The 25,884-nt window shown below is 36.9% G+C and overlaps 1 protein-coding gene across 1 annotated transcript in view; it reads right to left on the reverse strand.

The window, feature by feature from the left end:
• Positions 1 to 25,884, reverse strand: part of PRKAR2A (protein kinase cAMP-dependent type II regulatory subunit alpha) — a 65,973-nt gene that overhangs the window by 39,089 nt on the left and 1,000 nt on the right. Inside the window, exon 2 of the mRNA XM_034431680.3 lies at positions 14,388 to 14,423. Within this exon, the coding sequence (XP_034287571.1) occupies positions 14,388 to 14,423 (36 nt within the window). The remainder of the gene's footprint in view (positions 1 to 14,387; positions 14,424 to 25,884) is intronic.

Here is a 25,884-nt window from a genome sequence, read left to right on the forward strand (position 1 = left end):
CCGGAAGCCGGACTGGAGCGGGTCTAGATAGACAGCTTCATCCAGATACCAGGGAAGCTGCTGCGCCACCACACTCTCAACAACCTTCGCAGCAAAGCGAAGGTTGGAGACTGGACGATAGTTAGCCAAAACAGCCGTATCCAGAGAGGGCTTCTTGAGGAGGGACCTCACCACTGCTTCTTTCAAAGCGGCCGGCAGGACCCCCTCACTCAGAGAAGCGTTAACAATCCTCTGGAGCCAGCCTCGTGTAACCTCCCGGGAAGCCAGTACCAACCAGGAGGGACACGGGTCCAATAAACATGTGGTTGCGTTCAGCCGTCCCAGGATCCTGTCCATGTCCTCGGGAGCCACAGGATCGAACTCCTCCCAGATAACGCTCTCAAGACCTGCCTCAGTCATCCCGTCCGGACATACCCAGTCAGTGGCCAGCCCTTCCCGAATCTGAGCGATTTTGTCATACAGATACTGCACAAAATCCTCGGCTTGGCCCTGCAAGGGGTCATCCCGCACTTCCAGATGGAGGAGGGAGCGGGTCACTCTAAACAGGGCGGCCGGGCGATTATCTGATGACGCGATAAGAGCGGCAAAATAGCTAGATGAGTCTTTCACCGTTTAATAACAAATTCCAGCATGAAAAAATGAGAAAATAATGCTTCAAAAATCCTGAAAAGAATAGATCAGATGAATGGGGAAATCATTTTATGAGAAAAGTTTGAATTTACAAAAAGGAGCATGAATGATATGGCTTCATTGAAGTTTAGACAACATGAAAAATGTGAAGAGAGTTGTTTTCAGTGAAAGAAGCCTGAAAAATAAACAATATTTCATAATGTTAATTGCACCACAGATTTGAATGAATCCATGTTGAATTGAATAAAACACAAAAAATTACTTTTCTATGCTCTAGTTACCTTTTCCATTTTCTGTCAGAAACTTTTTATTAATTCACTATTCAAAACTAGTTTCTCTCACCTCCAGGAAGTTAAAACATGTACTGCCACAATTAAATCTATTTTCAGATGCATGCTGCCTGAAGAATACTCTGTTCCCCTTGACTATTTTTAAACCTGAATATATGAATTGCTGAAATAAAGTCATTCTAGACAGAGAATGAAGGCAGATAGGAATAAATGAGGAGATAAAATGTGGTCAGTCCCTAAGGTGAACAAAATAAGTTAAAACTAATTGAGATATTAAACATTCCTGATAAAAAAAACTTATTATAATAAGTTCCATTCTTTATCTGAAATGCTATGAACAGAAAGTATCCTAACAGCAACAAGTATATCCTTAGGAATACTGCCATATTCCCTTTTCAATACTGTGATTAATATAATACTGAGGTTGACAATACCTGTGAATGTTGCTGTATCTATATTATTCCTTTAGTGGACCTTCAAGAATCTCAAGTTTACAGCTTAAAGAGCATCAAAGGTGTTCATATACCATTTTAAATTTTACTAGTAATTACATTCCTGCAGCAATCTCTAGTAAGGAGAGGAACTTATTGATGTCACACACTACTAAGACAGAAAAGCAAACTTCATCTGAAAGTGATAGAAGTAAAACTGCAGTGGGAGATGAAGGGGCAAGGACACAGCAAGGAGACAGTGGAGGGGAGGAGAAACAAGCAGTAAAGATGGAGGATACAATAACATAGCTTTCAGCAAGAGTAAAAGAGTTCAACTTTTGATAAAAGGTAAATGCAAGCTTATGATTCTCACAACCCCAGCAAAAGTGTTTGAAACCATTGTAGTTACAATTAGGAGAGACTTTGGGGGTTGAGAAAAAGCTGCATACACAGAAGGGTGTCTCAACTGGTTTAAATAATTTGACAAGTATTCTAGGGACTTCACCATCCATGCCAAGATCTCTTTGTACATAGTAATTTGAATTCATTATGACCATAGCAACCATGTTGCACATGGCATTTTGGCCCTTCGCATTCAGTGGAATGTGTTGGGACTGTTCTTTCCCACTGGACAACAGGCATTACCTGGAGTTATTTGGACTCGAAACATGACAGGGCTGCTGAACTATTACATGAACTCCAAACAAAGCTGTTGTGCTCAAAATGATTTTCTAAAAGACCTTTCCAACTGTGATATAGCCATCAGTGCTGGTGTTGTGTTGTTTCTTTCTCTCTCAAGGTTGCATTTTTATCTGCTTGCAAGATGCAAATAGGCAGCCAGAAGCTTCCTAATTACCTAGAACCGTGATGGCGAACCTATGGCATGCATGCCAGAGATGGCATGCAGCGCTCTCTCTGTGGGCACGTGAGCCATCGCCCCAGTTCAGCTCTGCCACACATACAAGCGCATTTCCTGCCAGTCAGCTGGTCTTCAGGTCTCTGCCGTGCATGCGGGAGTACGTGCACGCATGTGGAGGGGGGCTGGATGCATGTGCAGAGGCCGCGCACGCATTGCATTTGGAGGTTCGGGCGCACATGCACGCTTTGGGCACTCAGTCCGGAAAAGATTAGCCATCACTGACCTAGAATATTTACAGGCAAACAGATTTGCTTCCAATGAAAGACTGGGTAGGGGAAAATAGTCTTTTTGCTTTCTCCTGGTTTGTTGGAGATCCTACCCATGTATTAAGCAGAGTGACTAATAACATCAAAGAAAAGAAAGACGACAACAGAACGCTAAAGAGGATTACCTGAGAACAAGTGATTTGTGAGTGTGACTTGGCCAGTAAAGGAAGTGAATGGCACTGAGGGAAAGAACATTAGGAAGACAGCCTGAGAGCTACAATGCAACTGAGAAGCAAGATTTGGGTGCTGGTTTGCTAAAGAAGCTAGGAGGAAGTTAGGGAACTGATAATTTTTTCCCTATTCTCCATTCTCTTTACTTTTGACAGCAGGAAAGAGAAGAGGTCATTCTATATAACAGTACCAAATATAGGAAACTTAACAAGAGTGTGCAAAGGATCTTATAATATCTTAAATTCACACATTAGCAAAATAAGGCCTAAAATGATTCGACATGATTAGAGCCCTGCATGGAAAAAGAGATGCCAGAACTTTAGATATAAGGCCATAGAACATGAAATGTTATTGTTGATGCACACTGGATAATTGAGGAAGCCAATGGATGCCAAAAGAAACGAGTATGTGCTTCATTAATGATAGAAAGACCTTTGATTGTGTCAATCACCACAGCTATAGAATGTGCTTAAAAATGGGAATCCCAGAACATACCATTTGTCCTCATGTGAAAACCTACTCACAGAACATGACAAAACAGACTGGCTTAAGTTTGGCCAAGAAGTGAGACAGCCTAGGCATGATATATACATTAAGGGAAACTGGCTTTGGAAAAAGATGAGCATAGCTTTAAAATTTGAGGAAGAAGCAATAATCCGCACTATGCTGACAACACTACTCTGATAGCCAAACATTGCAAAGGGTTTGCAAGCTCTTATGTAATAAGCTCCAGTACTAGAAGTCAAGGAGCACAGTGAAAAATTGAGACTAAAATAAGATCAGATTAATAACAGGTACAGCAAGCAGCTCTGAAAACAGTTTGGGTTTAGTTTCTAATCTGTTGCCCACTATGGATTTGCTAGCGTAGCTTGGTTAGAACCTTTAGTGATTCTTCTTCTGTGCTTATCATATTTCTGTGGGTATTCCATCAATTTCTGTACTTTTCCAACTTCCGAGTGCTGATCTAACTTCATCTTCTAATACTACAGGTCCTTGAAAGTAGGAAGTATTTGATTTGTTTCACAGGATGCACCTGACTATGTATTTGAATGTTGTAATTAAGGTCCCCACTTCTTTTAGAAATAATGTAGTCAGTTTTATTTTTCTGTACTCTATCTAGTAATGTCCAGGTACACCATTGTTGTGATTGTTTGAATACAGTGTTCTCAATGAATGAATCGTTTGATTGGCAAAAATCAACAGGTTGGTCTCCTGCTTCATTTCGGTTTCCAAAGTCATATGACGCAACTACATTTTTCTCAATATTTCCAATTTGAATATTCCAGTCTCTAATCAGAATGTTTTGCTTCATGTTCTGTCAACTACAAATTGAACTTGATCATAAAAATCATCAACTGCTTCTGTATCAAGTGACTGAAGCGGAAACTTGGATGACTGCCATATTAAAGTGTTATCTACAAGGTCTTACTGGTATTATTTGGCAATTGATTGCATTGTAGCCAAACACTGTTCTTGCTATACCCTTCCTAAAAGCAATCCTATTCTTTCTTTTTCATGTCCCGAGTTCAAATATTTGCTTAAATTCTTCACTGCAAGTCAATGACCCAGACTAAATAAAACTTACTAAATAATATCTGCAATATAGAGGTTAAAATAGAACATACACAATAAAATAAAGTAAGATATATGTAAGAAAAATATACAATCATGCTTGCACTATTTTGGTACCAGCAATATACAAGTTTTCAAACTGCAAGAGTTACCTTTGGTTCTTATCTGCTAGTAAAAACTCCTCATCAAATTTGTCTGTCTCTCCCAAAAATGGGAGTTAGGAGCTCTTTGGATATGTTGCAATGGAAATTGCTATATAACATCTGTTTGTGTTCTTTTACCAGCCACAGCATGTCCTGAGTAGCATATAGTATGATCTACCAACTAAAAGTATTCAAATCCAATCTATCTCAAGTCACTGATGCCAAAGATGTCAATGTATAGTCATTTCATCTTTCATTGGGTTGACCTTTTCCCGTGTTCACGCTTCTTATGTACTATGTTCCTACTGTAAATTTTATCTCTGTAACTGGATTTTCTTTTCCTGTATGGCAACATTGGCAACTAGGTATTCTCAAGGCTTTAATCTAGCCATAATCTATGGTTCTAATACCATTAGAACTCTAAAACAATCCTCACTTTTTCCTCAGTACCATGTTGATAAACTATCATTTGGCACAATGTTTATTTATTTACAATGTTATTTATTAACAATGTTATTAATTATTTAAATTTGTCTATCAATGTGGGGTTTGCTTGGAAATACAGGAATGGCTTTTCATGGTGTTTTCCTGCACAGTATGAATTGATATCCTAAAATGATCGTCTGTCTGTAGCATCTTCATATATTGCTGTTTCCCAATATAGGTGCATGTTTGTTTTATCTGGGCAGCTGGGATGACCTTCAGGCCTTGAGTAACCCTGAGGGGAATTTACTCTTGGCATACAGTATACTCCTAGTGTTCTGCACTCATCCCTCTCATTAATATCCCATCCCGCCCCAGTGTATGGAGTATATTTCTTTATACTTTTCTCTTTGTAAAAATAAGTCTTTTAAAATAAAGCAAGAGTGAAACATTTGGGATTATTCTTTTCTGTATTTATCCCAAACATCTATTACATTACTTTGTGAGACATAATCTCTTATAAATTGCTTGTTTGTAATGAGCTCAAAGGCCAGGTTATTAAAAATATATATAATCCATTCTGCAATAAATTTTTGAATCTTGTAAAATTTTGAATTTAATCCTTGATCTTTTATTGAACCATACATAGTTCATTACTTGTTTAAGCTTTGAGTTGCTCATTTAACTCCTGGAAGTTTACAGTATTTTCTTGAAACAGTTTCATTGTCAAATGAAAAGCCAATAAAAACAAAAACGGGGACAAGGAGTAAACTTTGTTTTGTGCCTTTCAGTATAGTACATTGTTGTGATACAAAATCATTTACTATTATAGCAATAGCACTTAGACTTATATACTGCTTCACAATGCTTTACAGCTGTCTCTAAGCGGTTTATCATGGTTTTTTGCTTATGAATATTCTGTATTCATATGAAAAAAAATAAAAGCCACAGTTCATCTTTTAGTTGCAATAATAAGCATAAAAGATCATGCTAAATTGTAAAAAATAGAATCTCCACCAAAAAAGATCATGGCCACTTTTTTAATAACCTCCAAAATATATCCAATGTTCATGTATCTTTTCAGAACAAATTCAGTTAAAAAATTGTTTCTTTTCTTCTGAGTACTGTCAGGAAAAGCATACATTTTGCATTTAGTAAAGAAATAGGTCTCTAGGTCTTCTTTATAAACAAGAATAAAGGCTTCTTTCTATGATGAAGAAAGTTTTTCATGTTCCTAATTCTTATTCATTACATGAATTAAAGATTTAACCAGAATATCTTATAAAGTGAATATTTTTGCTTTTGCATCAATTTTTGACTATTTGTGTCAAATTGAGCAGGAGATTAGAAGACCCTTCCAACTCTGTTATTCTGTTAATTTCAAACTGGCAAGGATTTTTGGAAGTGTTTGCCATTGGCTACTTCATAGGCCTGGAACAGAATTTTTATACTGGTTGTTTTATTTATTATTATGCACCCAGCCAGAGTTGGTTTAGATGAGATGGATGGTTATATAAATTTAATAAATATATTAGCTAATTCACATTTAAATAATGATATCCTGGAAAATTACACAACTTCTGTGACATTTGTAAATCCCTTACTTATTCATTTGTATTTTTCTTTCTTATTGTTCCATTTCTTTGCTTATTTATTTATTGTTACATAGCAGGAAGAAAGTAGAGAGACAAATTCCTGAAATTTTCAAAGTATAGCAGAAAGAAGAAGAAATAATACTGCATTGTTCTTACTGCCATGACACCAGCCTTATCCTAAAAAATTATCTGACGGTGTTATGAACAAGACATGTAAAGTTTGTTTGTCAAACAGATCAAGATACAAGCTCACACTGGTGCAAAATTCATTATAAGGGAAAAACAGTTCCGTTGATGATCACATATAAAAACAGTAATAAATCTGTCTTCTCTGCACAACAAATCATCCACCAGCAAGCATTTTAAAGAATGAAGGGCTGCCTGAAGCAGGAAAGGCTTGTGATGATCCTGATCTGTTTGATCAAGTTGCTATTTTTTTCAAGTATCCAAACTCCATTTGGAAATGCTTGCAAAAGACATAACCAGTCACACGTATGTGTGCATATCCACTCCAAGAACAGGGCTGTGTACACATGCTTAATGCTTTATTAGAAAGTCAATTTCTCCTCTTGCAGAAAGCCAGCTGAGCTTTCCTCAATTTAAATGCTAATTAGGTCTGGTTTACCCACACAGCAGAGTTAAGTTGCACAAAATAATCATCTTGCAATTGGGGAATGACCCTATTAAATGCAACCATATATAAAGTACAATCTCTGTTTGCGTTTTTTAAACAGTATATTAGACAAATACATTTCTAGCTTACCCATAATACATAGGGTATTATCTTTACACAGATACTGTATATTTTGAATATGCAAATATTAAAAACTTATCTTTCCCTACCTGCCATGAAAGACATTTAACCTGCCTCCGCAGAACTCTACTACCCTTGCTACAATGTAAGACAATGCTTTCCATTGTTACCAAGACAGAAATAGAATTAATTAAACTCTGGTGAACAATTTAATTTCTACCCATACAGCATTAACTGTCCCACAGATATGAAGTTTTTCTATTACAGGATAAAAGAGAGGATGCATTTCAAGTACTGTATTTAGTTTAAATCATATACTACAGAATTTTATCCATTGCCTGGAACATATTGTTCCAAGTGTTTCTATGTTTCTCAATTGGCTTATTTGTTTTTGTCATTTCTTCAAACCATACTTTGAGAAGGCATCAGCCAACAAAACAGTGAGCACACACATTCAATCCCTGCTGCTACTGACTAGGAGTTAAAGAATGAGGAAGTATGTGGGTGACAGAATCTGTTCGCATTGAGAGATTAAGCATCTTATTGGACTGCTGCTTTGTGGCAGCTGGAGATCATAAATTGAGACACTGGAGCTCCAAGAGAGAGATTCATTCATGCAAAAGCTTCCTGCTCTCTCATTCTTTCCCCCATAAACAGTAATCCTATATACTTTTAACTTGCCACATCAACAAACTAGGGACAGTAGTTCATGCAGTGAATTGTGATGATGTCACCCTGAGGAATTAATCTCATTTATGCTTCTTCATTCATCAACATATATATGTAGCACACATTTTTAAAAAAGAGATCTAAAAAATAAACACAAGAAAAGTAACTCATTACACGTACAACACATGATGGAGGTGCTATACTGTTTAGCCTTGAAGTTGCCAGTTGCAACAATGTGTGTTAATAGACTATTTCTATTCTCATATTTCTGAACTTCTTTTGCAGATGCGTTACCAAATGCAAAAAGTGTGTACTCTGCACAAACATTAGAAAGCCTAAAAATAATTGTCAGAAAAATATTCTTTTGTTCTTAATCATGACCTGTGTTGAAATGAATCTACATTGCACTTTCTTCAATAAGTTCAGCTCAGTCCTGTTCAGAACTGTGAAAAACATTTATTTATTTATTTATTTTTATTTGTTTCAATTTGTATACCGCCCTTCTCCAACAGGACTCAGGGCGGTGAACAGCCAGAATAAAAACAGAACATACAAAATTTAAAAACAGTTTAAAATAATTAAATATTTTTGGCCGCAGTTTAAAACAAACCCAATTTAAAATCAATTAAATTTAACCCAAAACTGTGGGATCAAGCCAGCCCGGCTAGTTGAAATAAATAAGTTTTCAGGGCCCGACGAAAAATCCGGAGGTCTGATATTGTACGTATCTCTGGGGGGAGGTTGTTCCAGAGGGCGGGCGCCGCCACAGAGAAGGCTCTCCCCCGGGGGTCGCCAGCCGACACTGTCTGGCGGACGGCACCCTGAGGAGGCCCACTCTGTGCGAGCGTACTGGCCGGTGGGAGGCTATTGGTGGCAGAAGGCGGTCTCGTAAATACCCCGGCCCTAAGCCATGGAGCGCTTTAAAGGTGGTCACCAACACCTTGAAGTGCACCCGGAAGACCACCGGGAGCCAGTGCAGCTCGCGCAGGAGAGGTGTCACATGGGAGCGCCCCGTCGCTCCCATAATCCCCCGTGCGGCCGCATTCTGGACCAGCTGGAGCCTCCGGGTGCACCCCAGCAGCCCCAACATGCTGCTGCTTTTCTAATTTACTAAGCAATTCTTCAAAACATACTTTTAAAAATGTAAAAGCAATTTCCTTGACCAATTTTCTTTAATTAGTAAATAGCAGCAGAGACTATGAAACAGGGCAATCTAGCACTTTATGAGTCTATTCCTCATACTCTGTGAATGGATTAAAATAAGATGATGACTTGCATGCACAAAACAATCAGTGTCAGCTTGCCTAAGCAACGTAGAGGCCAGAATGCAATTTAGTAGGGATCCAGATCTTCAGGGCTTTGTCAAAACCTGTTCTTCTCAACAGGTTTCTCTTGGATAGCTGGCTTGTCCAGACAGAGTAGAAGGAAAAGGGTAACTGGACATTTATCCTAGGCCCATGATGGCGAACCTATGGCACACATGCTAGAGGTGGCACACAGAGCACTCTCTGTGAGCACACGCGCCATCGCCAGCTGCTCTACTGGTTTCCAGTGCACATATGGAGTGCACGTGCCAGAGCGCCGAAGACCAGCTGGCCAGTATGCTTTCTGGCGCTCTGGCACATGTGAAGACCAGCTGGCCAGCTTGCATGAGCACACCGGAAATTGGAAGAGCAGTGGTTCTTCCAGTTTCCGGCACTTCGGCACGTGCACATTGCAGTTTAGGCACTCTATGCCAAAAAGGTTCGCCACCACTGTCCTAGGCTATAAATAATACAGAAGTGAGGACCAGAATGCTACCAACTACACCCTCACTTTGAAGCTCCCAAATCAATAATTAAGAGAAGTATACCAGGTTCAAAATGCTGGTGAGACCTTAGCCCCCTCAGAGAGGGCTCGTAACTTGGGTGTCCTCCTGGATGCGCGGCTGTCTCTAGAAGATCATGTGACGGCTGTGGCCAGGGGGGCTTTTTATCAGGTTCGCCTGATTCACCAGTTGCGGCCCTTTCTGGATCGGGACTCCTTGCGCACAGTCACTCATTTATTTTATTTTTATTTTATATTGGATTTCTATACCGCCCTTCTCCCTGAGGACTCAGGGCGGTGTACAGCCAGATTAAAAAACATGCAGAACAAATATTAAAAACAATTAAAAGATATATAAATTTGGCCCAATTAAAACTCATTTACCAATTAAAAACGTTTAAAACATTTAAAAACAGTTAAAAATTTCATCTTAAGCCAGCCCGGCTTGTTTAAATAAATGGGTTTTAAGGGCGCGACGGAAGGCACTGAGGTCTTGGATTCTCCTTATCTCTGGGGGGAGCTGATTCCAGAGGGTAGGTGCCCCCACAGAGAAGGCTCTCCCCCTGGGGGTCACCAGCCTACATTGTCTGGCTGATGGCACCCCGAGGAGGCCCTCTCTGTGGGAGCGCACGGGTCGATGGGAGGTCGTTGGTAGCAGCAGGCGGTCTCGAAGATAGCTCATGCCCTCGTCACTTCCCGTTTGGACTACTGTAATGCTCTCTACATGGGGCTCCCCTTGAAGAGCACCCGGAGGCTCCAACTGCTCCAGAATGTGGCCGCGCAGGTGATTATGGGAGCGATACAGCGCTTCCATGTAACACCACTCCTGCGCGAGCTGCACTGGCTTCTGGTGGTCTTCCGGGTGCGATTCAAGGTGTTGGTTACCATCTTCAGAGCGCTCCATGGCTTACGACCTGGGCACTTACGAGATCGCCTTCTGCTACCGATAGTCTCCCACTGGCCAGTGCGCTCCCACAGAGGACTCCTCAGGGTACCGTGGGTCAAACAATGTCGACTGGCAACACCCAGGGGGAGAGCCTTCTCTGTGGGGGCACTCGCCCTCTGGAATGAATTGCCCCCAGAGATACGGATGATCCCTGACCTACGCACCTTTCGCTGTGCCCTCAAGACGTTATTGTTCCAACAAGCTGGGTTGGCCTAAATATTAATTTTAATGGGTTGTTTTTGTTTTAATGACGTCGGGGCCAAATTATTTAATGTGTTTTTAAATTGTTTTTAAATTTTATATGGGTCCTTGTTTTATCTTTGGCTGTGCACTGCCCTGAGTCCTTCGGGAGAAGGGCGGTATAAAAATTAGATAAATAAATAAATAAATAAATAAATAAATAAATAAATAAATAAATAAATAAAATCTCCACCACCAGCCAACTTTGTCTTGAGTCTACCTAAAAAGAACTACTTGAGCTTAGCCTCTCTTTCTTGTCACTCCAGTGGAGATAGATCATGCTAGGGGTGATGGATTAGGCCATGCTCTTCACATAGCACCACAGAAAGCACCCAGCTCTTGAATACTTGCATACCTGGAGCTCCTCCAATTATGTTGTTTTGCATTACCAGTTAAATGCCCACAGTCAGCTTCTGACTGTTCAAATATTCAAATATTAATTCACGATAACCCAGAACATACCACAAACTCAAGGCTTTCTGCATAGCAAATAGGCATAAAAGTTAACTTTCACAAGTGTCCAGAGAGTCAAATATCATGTTCAAAAAACTCCAAGAACAGTCTTTCCAGTCTAAAGTTCCAGATAACTAAACAACTGTATACAGGCAGGTCTCAATTTACAACAGTTCATTTAGTGACCATTCAAAGTTACAACGGCACTGAAAAAAGTGACTTATGACCATTTTTCAGACTTACAGCCACTGCAGAATCCCCATGGTCATGTGATTTACATTCGGATGTTTGATAACTGGTTCATATTTATGACGGTTGCAGTATCTCGAGGTCATATAATCCCCTTTTGTGACCTTTTCGCAAGCAAAATCAATGGGAAAGCCAGATTCACTTTACAACCGTGTTACTAATTTAACTGCAGTGATTCACTTAACGAATGCACCAAGAAAAGTCATAAAATGGGACAAAACTCACTTAACAAATGTTTCACTTAGCAACATAAATTTTGGGCTCAATCGTGGTCATAAGTCAAGACTACCTGCATAGACAGAGTAACAGACAGGAAAAGAGTCAATAGCACAAGTCTAGAGCCCTGGTGGTACGGCAGACTAAAGCACTGTTATTAACATCAGCTGCCTGCAATTACTGCAAGTTCAAATCTCGCCAGGCTCAAGGTTGACTCAGCCTTCCATCCTTTCTAAGTTAGGTAAAATGAGGACCCGGATTGTGGGGGCAATAAGCTGTATAAATATACAAAAGTATGAAGGCTATTGCTTAACGCATTGTAAGCCGCCCTGAGTCTCCGGAGAAGGGCGGCATATAAATCAAATTAAATTTTTTTACAAAAACAAACAAGTCATCTCTTTTATATAATTGGTTGAATCCTGCTTCTTCCGGTCAAGTAGATGACTTGACTTCTTTTGCTCTTCTTAACTTGCAACGTATTGCTGTGCTTGGGACTTGCCTAGCTCAGGCTCCTCAGGTACACTCCCTTTAGCAATTTCTGTTATCTATCCTTTCTTTGTGCAAGCCCACTGCTAACCCTGATTTGTTTGCACTCCCGCCTCCCCCAACCGTAGAGTTATTACTTATAGTTTGTGTGTGCCTCTGGCTAATAGATCCATTCTAGCAACATCTGGAATAAGTCCATATTAAAACTGGACTATAAGTTCAACATAAATTTATATTGTAAAGTAACAATTTAGGGTTACTTCAATTACCGTATTTTTCGGACTATAAGATGCACCTTTTTACCCCTAAAAGGGGGTGAAAATTTAGGTGTGTCTTATAAACCGAATGTACCCCTGCCCACCCACTGGGCCTCACCCTTTGGCCTGTGCCTCGCAGCAGTTACCTTCTTGCAAACAAACAGCAAGAAAAAACAGCCCCTTTCAGCTTCAGCATAGGTTAATTAGCACAAGTTGATTAGATCAGCCTCCTGACTCTCAGCTGATTTGGGCAGGGCTGTCCTGCTTGCCGCAAAGAGTGCTGGAGCAGATTTTTTTTCCCTAGCTATGCTGAAAAAACAAAACTGAAAGTAAAGCAGGCTCTTTGCTGCAACATGACAAAATGAGGCATAGAGAGATTTCTTTTTCTTTTTCCACACCAAAAAAGGTAGGTGCAAACAATGGGAAATTTAAGGCAAAAGAGGAGAGTTTAAGATTTTAAAACACAAAAGAAAAAAAGCCCTATTTAACTAGGGAATTGTAATAATTGAGATACTATTAATTGTATATTGTGTTGAAAGCAGAAATGGTTAAGTTGTGGTTTGGAGGAATATATGGGGAAAATTATTTGGTTTATTATTATTGGTAAATATAATTAATTGATTTGTAAGAAATTGGATTGCATGGAAATAATTGGAATATTCATGTTCATATTGATTAATATACAAAAAAGATAGTTATAACTAATTGATTTATATAAAAATGTTGAATTTGTATTAAACAATTGTAATATTAAATAATTAACCAATGTGAGGATGGATATAAAAATAGATGACAATGGGAAGGGGTATAATACAGAATAGAAGGGAAAAATTGAATTTGATTAAGATTAGAGATGAGAATGAAGGGTAATATTGGTTTCTTTAAAAAAAATAGATGAGGAATAAATATGGCAAAAAGGAAATATAGAAATTGTAAATTTAATTGAAATGACTAAACACTGTTTAAATTTGTGAACCAGCCAAATACTCTGTTCAAAGAAAATACATTGTATGTTTGTATGTGTGTTTGTCTAAAAAATAAAAAAAAAAAACAACCAAAAAAAGTAGGTGCGTCTTATACTCTGAAAAATACGGTAGTTTTTAATGAAACAACATACTAAGAAGTTACAAAATTTGATGGCATGACTCAACAGATTCACTTTTATACAAAACTTTGAATAAAATATTTACATAACATTATTAGAGTTTCAGAAAGGTACAAGCTTATGAATTGCCAATATTTTTTGGGTCAAACATTCACGTTTTGTGAAGTTTTATTGTATTACTACAAATCTATATTGTTCAATATAACAGTATTATTTTATTGCTGTGCTGTTTGTAATTCTCTGATGTAATTTAATCCTATATTGTTCTGAGGAAATAAGATACTCAATCATTGTTTTAATTGGAGCAGTATATAACTCTTGGTAAATACAATAAAAATAAATCAAATCAGAAATTTGGAACAAAATAAGGCAGTCTGTCATGTTTACTGTGAAGGAAAGTTAAAAATATTCTATCCTCTCAGATGTTTGTTCATGGAAAGGCCTGAATATTTTAGTCCCAATATTATGACTTTTTCACTTTTTATCCCATAAACTTACTTTTAACCTTTATATTAGTAAAAGCAAACAGCATCCATACTAAAACAATCTAGGGCTGCAATTTTTCTTTTTCTTTTTCTTCTTCTAATTTTCCTGAAGTCATTACTTGGGCTTTTTCGACACACAGTGTCGAAAAGCACTTGCAGCTACACACAGTGTTAATTTTTGCAAATCCTTTGTTTACTATTCGGCAACACTGGAAAAATACACACACACTAAGGTAATCACTGAAAAAACTGTTTAAATTATATGATAAAAGAATACTGACCTGATACTCTTCTGTTAAACTTGTTAATAACAGGAGCTACAAAAGAAACAAAAAAGTTCGGTTAGGAAATAACTGGTTGATAAAATTATTAAAGAGGATCATAATTATCTAACAACAGATTCATCAACTTGTTATCCTATAACAGGTTGGCTTTATTATTACTGATTTTAATTAAACTTCCAAAGCTTTATTTTAACTGCATATTTAATGTTAAGATTTTCCTGAAATTAACTTGAAGCCCAGACAAAAAGATACCTCTAAGAACTTTAAGATTAAAACAAATTCTGTGCTGCTGCAAGAGAATAGAAAACTGCCTTTATAAACAGGGCACAGAAGGAAGGCTTTCCTCTTATAACAGTTTTTTTTTCCTTCAATTCTCTCATAAACACAGAAGAAAAATATAACATGTATTATATGCAGTCCATGAACAAGTATGAAATTCTTGATTTAAAGTAAATTGCTGCTTAAATGTCAGGTTGGCAGATGTATCTAAAATACAATAAAATGCAAAGTTCAGTAATTTGTTAGACGAAGGTCCTTCTTTGTAGGTAAGAACTGCCCAAAGCAATTTGCTGTGCTTTTACAGTATTTCGTAGGATTTAATTTTCATAAAACAGATGCTCAGACTTAACTGTTACAGTACACAGTAAAAAGTTAAGTATAAATAGTCCTCAATTTACAAATGGTTGCTTAGATGATCTATCTGAGGGGGAATTATGACCCAGATTCGAATTTCTGACAGCTCCCCCCCACCCCTGGCAGTTATTTCTAATTAAATTTATATATTTTTGGCAGTTATGCCAAAAATTGTCCTTTACTCCTTTAGTAATCTTTCAGTAAAACTGCACCCATAGTGAACAATTGCTCAACAATTCCAGTAATTTGCTTAATGACTGGTGCAAATACCGTATTTTTCAGAGTATAAGACACACCTTTCTCCTCCCTAAAAGGGGGTGAAAATTTAGGCACGTCTTATACACTGAATGTAGCCCCGCCCACCCACGGGCCCCCACCCTTTGGCCTCTGCCTCCCAGCAGTTACCTCCTTGCAGCAAGCAGCAAGAAGAAACAGCTCCTTTCAGCTTTAGAACAGCCTAATTAGTACAAGTTGATTAGCCTTCCGACTCTCAGCTGTTTTGCTCTCAGCTGTTTTGCATGGGCCTCTGCTGCTTGCTGCAAGGAGGTAAATTGCTGGAGCAGATTTTTTTTCCCCAAGCTATGCTGAAAACGAAAATGAAAGTACAGCAGGCTGTTTGCTGTAAAGAGGCAAAATTGTTGGGAGGCAGAGGCAGATTTCTTTTTCTTGTTTTCCTCACCAAAAAAGGTAGGTGCGTTTTATAGTCCAGTGCATTTTATACTCCGAAAAATACGGTAGTTGCAACCGTGATGAGCAGACTCCATTACAGTTGTAACTCAAGGACTACCTGTAGTTCTAGATTAAACTTCTTACTGGAAGAATCTTTTCACTTTTATGCTATCTGCCATAATCAATCTTGCTGTAAAATTATTTTCCAGGAATCACCCTTTGGGTGTAGTCATTTCTCTTTTGAAAACATCTATCAGGATCTAATTCTGGTCAAGGAATAGCAATCAGACAGGCAATACATTTAGCTATCTATAAGTAACTGGGACATGAAGATGAATGTTCAACTTTATATGTGGATTAATCTATTCCATCATTGGTATTTTGTATTACCAATAAAATGAGGAAACACTTTCAGCTTCATTTAACTGAGGATGGAGGGTGAGATATATTTTTTTAAAGGTCTGCAATGATTTACTAATTTAAGTTTTTGAGTTGCCCATGCTATCGGATACTAGCTACTATCAAATATTCTGACATGAATTTTAAAGCTGTACAAGATCATCAATCAGTATGAAGCAATTTCTATTCATTTAAAGCCTAATCCATGTTATGCATATTCATGTAATATCAAACCTAATCATTTTCCTTTGTCTCAGGTAAAAATAAATCAGGGGTGTGCAACCATAGCAACTTTAATATTGCTGGGGAATTCTGGGAGTTGAAGTCCCCAAGTCTTAAAGTTACCCAGTTTGGAAACTTTGATCTAAACAGACATATGACTGCCTTGTATAAGCAACTACATGTTAACAAAATAATAATAAATGATCCAAAACTGGTATCACAACAGCAACCAGGCTAACAAATAGCAACTATATGTCAACAGAAATAGCACCTACTGTATGTCAACAGAAAATTCATTCAGCTAGAAATGAAATTAAGAGGAATAAAACACAAGCAACAAAAACAGATCCTGTGAATCGGGGGGGAAATGGATCATGAAAGCAATGTTATTCCTTCGACTGCATTTTTTTGCTTAACAGAATCTCCATGTAAGGTGACTTCCTTCAAAGAAACACATGGTCATTCTCTTTCTCGCCATCATTTGGATTCTAGTCTTCCTTCTGCACAGAATCAGAAGCTCCCACTGCTAGAAGCCAAAAAGAACTTTTGATGGCATCTCTTCTACATTTTAGACTGAAGAATCCTTCCTACCTCTGATGCTGCTTTTCACAGATGAATATGTCTTATTTCCACCCATAACTTGCTACTAACAAGCATAATTTCATTCATAGGGAAACATGAAAATCTAGGGGGAAAGTGCACAGTTCCTCATTGGAATCCCTTCTCCTGGCATCATTTTATTTTTCCCTGAAGAACTGGAACAAATTAAAAAAAAATCAGCTACATAACAGTCTCTTTCAAAATAACTTGAGGCAAAACATTCATGTAAATTAACTCTAGCATTTTACGAAAGAATTTTTTTTCTGCCTAGAATCATTACATTTCCAGTGTTGAAGACAAACAGTAAGAGCAAGAGGAGAATACTTCCCTGCTTTCACTGCCATTGTCATTTTTATATAAGAGAGGAAAGGAGGTTTTAGATCCTTGTGGATTTTATTGCTCACTTTGGTAGAGGTGGGCAAATCTGTTCCTGTCATTATGGTAAGGTCTTGAAGACCCACAAGTGCAGTGACATGGTCAGCTGTGTATTCTTATCAAGTACATTAGGAATAAGAAACTGGTTCTTCTGCATGCTCAGACAAAACCACCCTAAAGATTTCCACAAGAACTCCTCTACCCAACTATTGCAGTCTGCCTTTGAGATCCACAAAAGAATATGGCAACTTAAGGAACTAAAAGGAACAACTTAGCCCAGGATATTGTTTCTCATACTGTAGTAGCTACCTAAGTGCCTCTGCTGTGCTTCGAAACAGAAGAGCAAGACATACCCTTTCCTGCCATTGTTCCATGGTTAATGCTAGTATTTAAAAAACCTTTATTTTTTATCACCCACAAATTTCATTACCTAACAGTAGGACTCAAGCAGTTTATGGTCAAGTTTGCAAAAAATGAAATAGCAGAAATTCTTAAGAAATTCTTTACAAACTTCCCTCCACAAAGAAAAAAAATCTCTTTTATTTCCCACTTTTTGCTTTTTCTTTTTAATCAAAACTTAAAAGGAAAGAGGACTTCTTATACATGATAGTAAGGTTTATTCAAGAGTGTTTAATGAGGACATTTGTGTAAATTCAAACATGCTTCATTCAAGTGCTAATTGACTTTTTAAAAAAAACTCCAGAAGCTTAGTGAGGCAGGACTTAACTTTGTGGAATCCATGCTGATTTTCTTTCAGCATGATTGAATATGAATGATGATTTTGCTGTAACAGATAACAGCCAAGCTATAATTTCTCAAATCCTCCTTAGGTTCCTTTTTTAAAAAATGGTGTTATATTGTTTCCCTGACAGTTTTCTGGCATTTCAAGAGATCCAAGTGTCAAGCCTCTTTATCACTAGTCCATTTTTTAAAATGTTCGTATTCAAATGTGACTATATTTTAGTCTGTTCTCAATTTCCACTTGCATATATAATAAAGAGCAGTGCGGTTGCTGTTCCTTATCAGTAATACAACAACATCTTGCATTGGATCATGAACCTCATTTAGGATTAACTTTGGAGTTGTTTCCTGTCTAATTGGTTCCAAGACCATCTCTTTTATGGCTGCAATATTTAGAAATCGTTTTTGTCATCACATGAGCATGAATACTCAGTATACATAAGAATATCTGAAGTCCCCCTTCCAACTTCTCCATACACTTTCCTTATTTCTTTTACCTACCAACATAATTGTTGGTACTTGGATCAGTTGAACAAAAGCATATCTTGGCAGATAATTTGTATGTGTAATCATATTTTATTAAACTTACAGGCCTGACCCTGGACGACTCAACAAAATTCAAAGAAATCTATAGTCTGATATTGCTGGCATTAGATAGATATTAAGCTTTATTTATTAGCCAGATATTACAGATAGTCCTTGACTTACAACTATTTGTTCAGTGACCATCCAAAGTTACAATGGCCCTGCATGGCATTTATGACTGGTCCTCAGAGTTCCAACTGTCCCAGCACCCTCATGAGCTGGGCAGTTTGCAACCAATTCATACTTAACAACCAGCTGCAGCACTCCATAATCAGATGATCGCCATTTGCAATCTTTGCTGCCAGCTTTCCCAGAGACTTGGAATCTGAATTTTGATCACATGACCATAAGGATGCTGCAACAGTCATGTGAAAAACTGTTGTCACAAGTCACTTTTTTTCAGTGCAGTTCTAACTTCAAATGGTCATTAAATGAATGGTTATAACTGTAGGACTAGTACTACAATTTGCTCTTATGGGCCTGTCTTCAAAGATGATTTGGAAGTTTCTGCTGGTCCAGAATGCAATGGTCTGAGAAATAATGGGTATAACTTGTCTCTCCTATGTAACATCATTACTTCAGGAGCTGCCATGATTGTCAATAGGGTCCTGGGTGCAATTCAAGATGCTGATGTCACCTCTAAATCCCTTTATGGAATAGGCCTGGATATCTTTGGGACTGCCTCCTCTGGGAACAATCTGCCATTCTAATGAGATATAGCAGGGGAGACTTGCTATAGTCCTTGAACCCTAAGAATTAAAGAAAAAATGTAATGTTCTCTTTGTTGCTTAATGTTTTTATGGATAAACATATAAGGAATGCTTGTGGTGATGATAAATTTGTGTTATTTATGGGGACATGAATGCATCTGTTCCTCTGCATTCAAATGATACTGTGCTGGCTGAGGACCCAAATAATGAAAAGTATGGATATGAAATAAATGGATCAAAGTTGAAACACAGGTTTAACTAATGTAGGGAAATAAGTCCATTAAACCCAAGGGGGATTTTATACCTTCACAAAACAATGGATGGGATAGATTTTGCATATTGTATGTTATAGATTTTACAAATGTAATATGAGCTGCATACACATTTTATACATTTGCAGAATGCATAAAATCCATAATGTATAATGCATGTTCAAAATGGCAAATGGATTTTATCCACTGAATCTGCTAAACCAAGGTCTGCTAATCTAAGAGTAGTTAGTTGTCTTTTGATAGGAAAAATGGAAATCAAGTACATGAATTTAAACACCTTGATAGTTTGCTTATTAAAGGTGGAAAAGGAGGTGACGACATTTTAAAATGTGCAAAAGTTGACAGAAATATGATGAAGAATATGAGATCTATTGTGAGGAGTAAACATCTGTTGAAAGAAAATTCAGCCTATTTTATGAGGCCTCTATAAAGTATAGTCAAAGATCTCTGATGCATGAAGAAAAAATATTTTCACTAGAAAGTTGGGAACAACCTTAGGTAATAAATCATTATGTGACCCTGGAACTTCCAAACTTGCCTGAAAATAAAAATTTCCTGGTTTAAAGAAGCAAAAACAGCTCTATAGAAAAGCAGGTTTCTATCTACTTTATTAAGTTGGATTTGTCAATTAAATCCGATGTGTCAGGAGAAACAGAAAACTGTTGAATGTAACAGTGATAAAGTACTTAAGTGTGCATTTTGTAGTAAAACAGAGTGGGATAAGAATGAATGATTAATGAATGTGGAATATCATGAAGGACTAAACTGAAGCAATTGGATCATTTCCAGGATGTGAACATGAAGTAAAAGCAAATGACAAAACAAATATATGAAAAATGAATGTATCTAGATTAGGTCTAAGACATTACTGCCACAAGTAAAGTCTAGTTAAGAAAACATGTTAGCAAATGAAACTTTAATAGAATGGAGGCAAACAAAGTCGCAAAGACACGGGACGAATATTACTATAATTCTACTTAGTCTGGAAAAAAGCCAAAACTTGTGGAAGCTAAATCAATGGCAAAGGAACAAAACAGAGACATTGTTGGAGTAATCTCACCAGTGTTCCTGAATTTTATCACCAAATATTAACTGCTGCAAACCCTCTATTGCCAAATATTTATACAATCAGGATAGATCAAAATGGACTGTAGAAAAAGCCCATCTATATTTATTCAAGATAAATATAGATGGGCTTTTTCCACACCCCATTTTAGTGCTCTTCTTTCTGAAATGTTGGTGGTCAGATTTCATGAGACTCCTTATCCTTAGAAACTTTGCCCTTAACTAATGTTTAATTAAGTACAGCAGTCCAATCATGACCTCTTGGATTTCCAAAACCTCCTCGTGCAAAAAAAGTTAACTTCTTGCCACAGCTTCCATATGCAATTCAAATAGAAGCTGCAAGTCCAGGAGAAACCCACCATCTCAAGTTGTAAACCAGTTGTATTGAAAGGGGTGTGACCCTGCCCAGAAACAAATACTGTACTTCTCTTGAGTCATAGTGTGTTTATAGTCACAGCCATTCAATTGTGTTAAGATTGATTTTCTGTAAGTTTGTCTCTTCCCTCCAGACCATAACAACTTCCAGGCATAATGGTCATGCCAATGCATGACTACATCCAGCAACTGCATATAGACATGAAAAAGTAGGGATACATTTTTATTACTACTTCCCTCTACTTTCTTCAGTACTGTATTCAATGTTTCCATTAGAAGAGGAAAGCAAATCCTATTTCACCGTGAATATAAACTTCACTGCATTCTAGAATTTTAATGTTTCTTTGAATTTCTTAATATAACAAAAAGCAAAGAAACAATTACAGTACTCAGGAACTGAGGAACTTAATTGGAAATATTTTAAACCCAATATAAGAGGATACTCTGGATATCATTGTAATTTAGAACATTATCTAAGGGACTTTTATCTAACTGGTATCTGATAAACTAGAGACACCAAATTTGACAACATTAACTGAAGTCTTTGGTTTATGTGACTGGCAACCCACTATCACTGTAAACAAAACTTTTTTTTAAGTAGGGGAAGATTGCCTGCCTGCATGCCTGCCACTGTATTATGCACACAACACTTGCAACCTTTACTATATGGCCACATGTACTGCTACATTTCAGTACTGCAGTGTATAACTTAACTTGAATGTTAGACGAAGAATGAGCAATGGTGATTTTCTACTTCCTCAGGAAATCTTGGAAGTTTGTAGGTATTAAATATATCTATATATAGCACAATTTCACCCAACTGTCAACTGGTTATCTTATCTAATATATTTTAAGAAGCAGATATCAAATATATTACCTTACTATTGATATAAGAATTTATCCACCATCCAAATTTCCAAAGCAGTTTAAAATTTTGACACATTTAGCATAGGAATAGATGGATAAATTAGGAAACAAAAAATACTCAAAGCTATCAACTTTATAATAAAATGAGTACCCAAACAAACATTTACTATGTCAAAATAAACTAATCAGCTATAAAATATATAGCTGAGAGTTCAATTACAATGTTCAATAGTTACAAACTACATGACATGAACATTTACTTTTAACACACAATAACAAGGATATAATCATAACATAATTACGGTAGAGAGCTCCAGCAAAGTCAATGTTTCATCCTACTTCTGGGATTTGGGGAGAAGAAATATAATTGCCATTTTAGATATGATTTATGACTACAATGAAAAAAATTAAAATGCATGTGCTTAGAATGCTATCACTTGAAGGATAAAGAGGGGCATATATTGTAACTAAAGGAACACAGGTGAAAAAGAAAAGCACAGAGAACACCACCATATTTATATTATTGCTTTTGATTAAAATATATTTTTAAAAAGGTTTATTGCTCTTATACCATAGAACCATAGAGTGACAATGTTGTATTTCATAATTCAATTATACATACTCTATACTCCCTAAAACAGTAGAACATGGCAAACATATTTTTTTCAACTGTGAAATCTCATGGAGGCAAACCTGTTTTGTCCTCAGTATAATAGTTGCTTTAAAAACTCTGGAGAGCATCTACCAAGAGATTTTAGAAAGATTTCCAAGAACCCTTTAAAAAAAGCAATGCTCTCTGGCTTTTGGACTATCTCCCATCATGCTTGACAAAATATATCAAATTCCAAAGAAAATAAAAGCAAACTAAACACTGCTCAGAATTTATCGTGTGCCAGAGATAACCAAGATTATATTGTCAGTAAAAGGACTATCTTATCCTTTGCACACAAGGACTGTAGTACTACCAAAAGAAATTATGCTTTCCAATCAATTCTCCTTTGACATTACATCTTTTTTTCATAATGCACATTTGTACTCCTCTAAATGTTGCTTATCTCCAATTTCCAGCATAAAAATGGTTAAAGATTACTGTACTTCATCAGATATCTGCATCCCACTTGACTCAGCTTCTTATCATAAAGGAGTTATAATCCAGTCTGACCAGTTAGCATTCTTTTTCCATATTTTAATCCGCTTTTCAATAATCCTGTAATCACTAAGATTTATGCTCAATTCAATAGACAACTTACCTTTATAACAATATAGCAAACATAGTAAGGTATATTTTATTCATTTTACTCTTGTACTGTGACATTTAATATAGCAACAACATGGGTTTTCTGGCTATTTTAATGACTTTTCACAAAAAGCTATGTCAAATTAAAATAAAACACTGAATTATGTTAAAATGCCTTAAAACTAAAGGAAATTCTGCATAATCACCATTAAGTGTTTTAGCAGCTTATTCCAACAATTTTTGGTCAAAACTGTTCTATTTCAATGAATCTTCCTTCCAACAAGTATGTTCTGAATCACTGCCTTAACATGGTTAACAGACAGAATTTTTTAATTACCGTACACCAACTGCTGCTGTTTACACTATCAGATTTACCATTTTACTCCAACCACTCTATGTTGTTATTTTAACAGTTACTAGGAAACTCTGTATTTTTGCTTTCTTTTCCAAATTGGCCTTTCCTTAGCAAATTAAAACTGAGGCATGCTCTATAAATGCAGGTGCTTTTCTAGCAATGTTTAATTTAATGGATATAACTCTTTAAAGGCTCACATCAAAGTTTTATTGTACCATACATAAATACTTTACAAAGTATCTAGGAAAACGTTCTGATTTATATCCTCCATCATCTCAATGGATTTGAAGCTACTTAACTACTAAGGTTCTAAGTTATGATTGTTAATAACTGATCTAACTTTTTCTGTACATCTTAATTATTTCAATTAGTCACTCATTCATACTGATAAAGGTAACTATTTCTGAATTCAGAATATTAATTAATTATAAGTCTGGTTTGGAGGTAAAAGCACAATCCAGACCCACTAAATAGATCTACATTTGAAAAAGAGTATCATGGTTTTTCCAAATTTAACAGCAAGGTTTAATTTAATATTCATTTTATTTAATATTTGCCATGCCTAGTAAGACTTGACACTATTTAATTAATCTGCATTTTTTAAATTTTGTGTAAATCATGGTATATATTAAATGTTGCATTAATTTCAGGTCTTCAGAAATGACATTTTTCTACAAAAAGCCCTACCAATATTTTATCACTTAGAAAGTGAAGAATTTCCCCATAATGCACAGCATTCCATTTCTGTTCATTTTTGCTCTCCCTAGCAACAGCCTGATACACACTGTACAAAAACAGCTTTTTAACTGGGTCTTTCCTACTTCCCATCTCAGGAAAAGTATCTCATTAGCATCATAACCATTTTAGTTACAAAGATACAATTCAGAATACCCATTTCTCTGAAAACTTCCTCTTCCCTGATTGTTATCATATGCTAAACTTAGAAACATGTTAACTCATTTATATACAGTACATAGCACATAACTTACCAACCAGGGAAAAGAGATCAGAAAGCTGTAAGCATCAACTGAATTAACCTCTCAATTAACGGTTAAAAGTTAGACACTATTCTATCACTAAGGTTTTCAAATAGCACCTTCACTTTTGACACTTATAAAAATAGAATGTTGTGTCTGACAACACTGATATCACTTAATTCTAAGATTCCCTAAATGTTCCCCAAGGGTGGTGAACTAAATAATGGAATCCTGATACAATATGGCATATTCTCCTCAAATTTCTGGTCCCTGTACTCAGAATATTTTTAATGGCTTGCTTCGTGGATTAGCTACTTACACTATGTTCCAATTATTTGATAATTAATCCACACTTTGGCAAGCTCCTTTGGACAATTTTGAACATGAAGTAACCCAATTTTGAACCAAGAATATGCAAATAGCTATTTAGAAATGAGTTTTCAAAATATTTTTCATTGCTTACCATTAAGCATAAAGTATGTTGTAAATAAAATAATGAGACAATACAGGAAACATTCTCTAAATATTCTTTTAAATGGAGGACTGAAAAAAGTGGATAAGATGTAAAAAGCTGCTGCGTTCAAGAAAAAACATGGTAGAATATGGACAGATTCTTGAAGAATCTTCAAGAAATTCCTTTACTAAGAAGGGGGAGGGGATATCATTCAAGATACGATCTTTTTCCAATCTTTCTCTCCGTCCCTCCTAGCATGTACTATTTTAAAACAAACTACTATTCATAAATTGTTGTGTTCCAACCTTAGGAGGCTCTCTCTATTCTCTTCTCAATACAGCTGATCACACACATCCCCGCCCCCCCCCCAAAAAACCTGGACACTGAAAAGGCTGCCCCTATTCTTAAAATCACAAGGAACAGTATATTTAATCCACCTTCAGGCCTCCCCTCCCTTTCTCTCTCTCTAATCAAGGAATACCTTAGAAGCTGTTTGGTTTTGTTTTTTTCCCCAAGCTGGCTCCCTTTTTAAAAAAAATAATGGAGAAGGAAAGACTTTTCATTCAAAAAGTCACCTCCACACCTGGAGCAATAGTCACTCAGGCATATTGAAGCGAGGCAGTGTGTGTAAAGTAAAATTTTGAAAAGATCCAGCTATCCTTTTCTTTCCCACGTCAAAACGAACGAGGGGAGGCCAAGAAGCAAAAACACACTAAAAAGGGTGTCTTTTATTTTCCCACATAAGGTCACACCTACTTTTCCGCATTCAAAGAATAACCACCACCAGCACCAGCACCACCCAATACCCGCAAACAATGTTCTGGGCATTGCTATATTAACCTGGTAAATTTATACCCTGCCTCTCTTTCCCCCCACCCTCCCCAACGTTGCTTTGAGGGAGGCAGGGCAGGATTTCGCACAGCGAAGAGCTCTCTCTTTCTCTCTCTTCTCCGCTCTC

Source organism: Pantherophis guttatus, chromosome 2 (assembly GCF_059756535.1).
Source record: "Pantherophis guttatus breed Tessera chromosome 2, ASM5975653v1, whole genome shotgun sequence".
NCBI lineage: Eukaryota > Metazoa > Chordata > Lepidosauria > Squamata > Colubridae > Pantherophis > Pantherophis guttatus.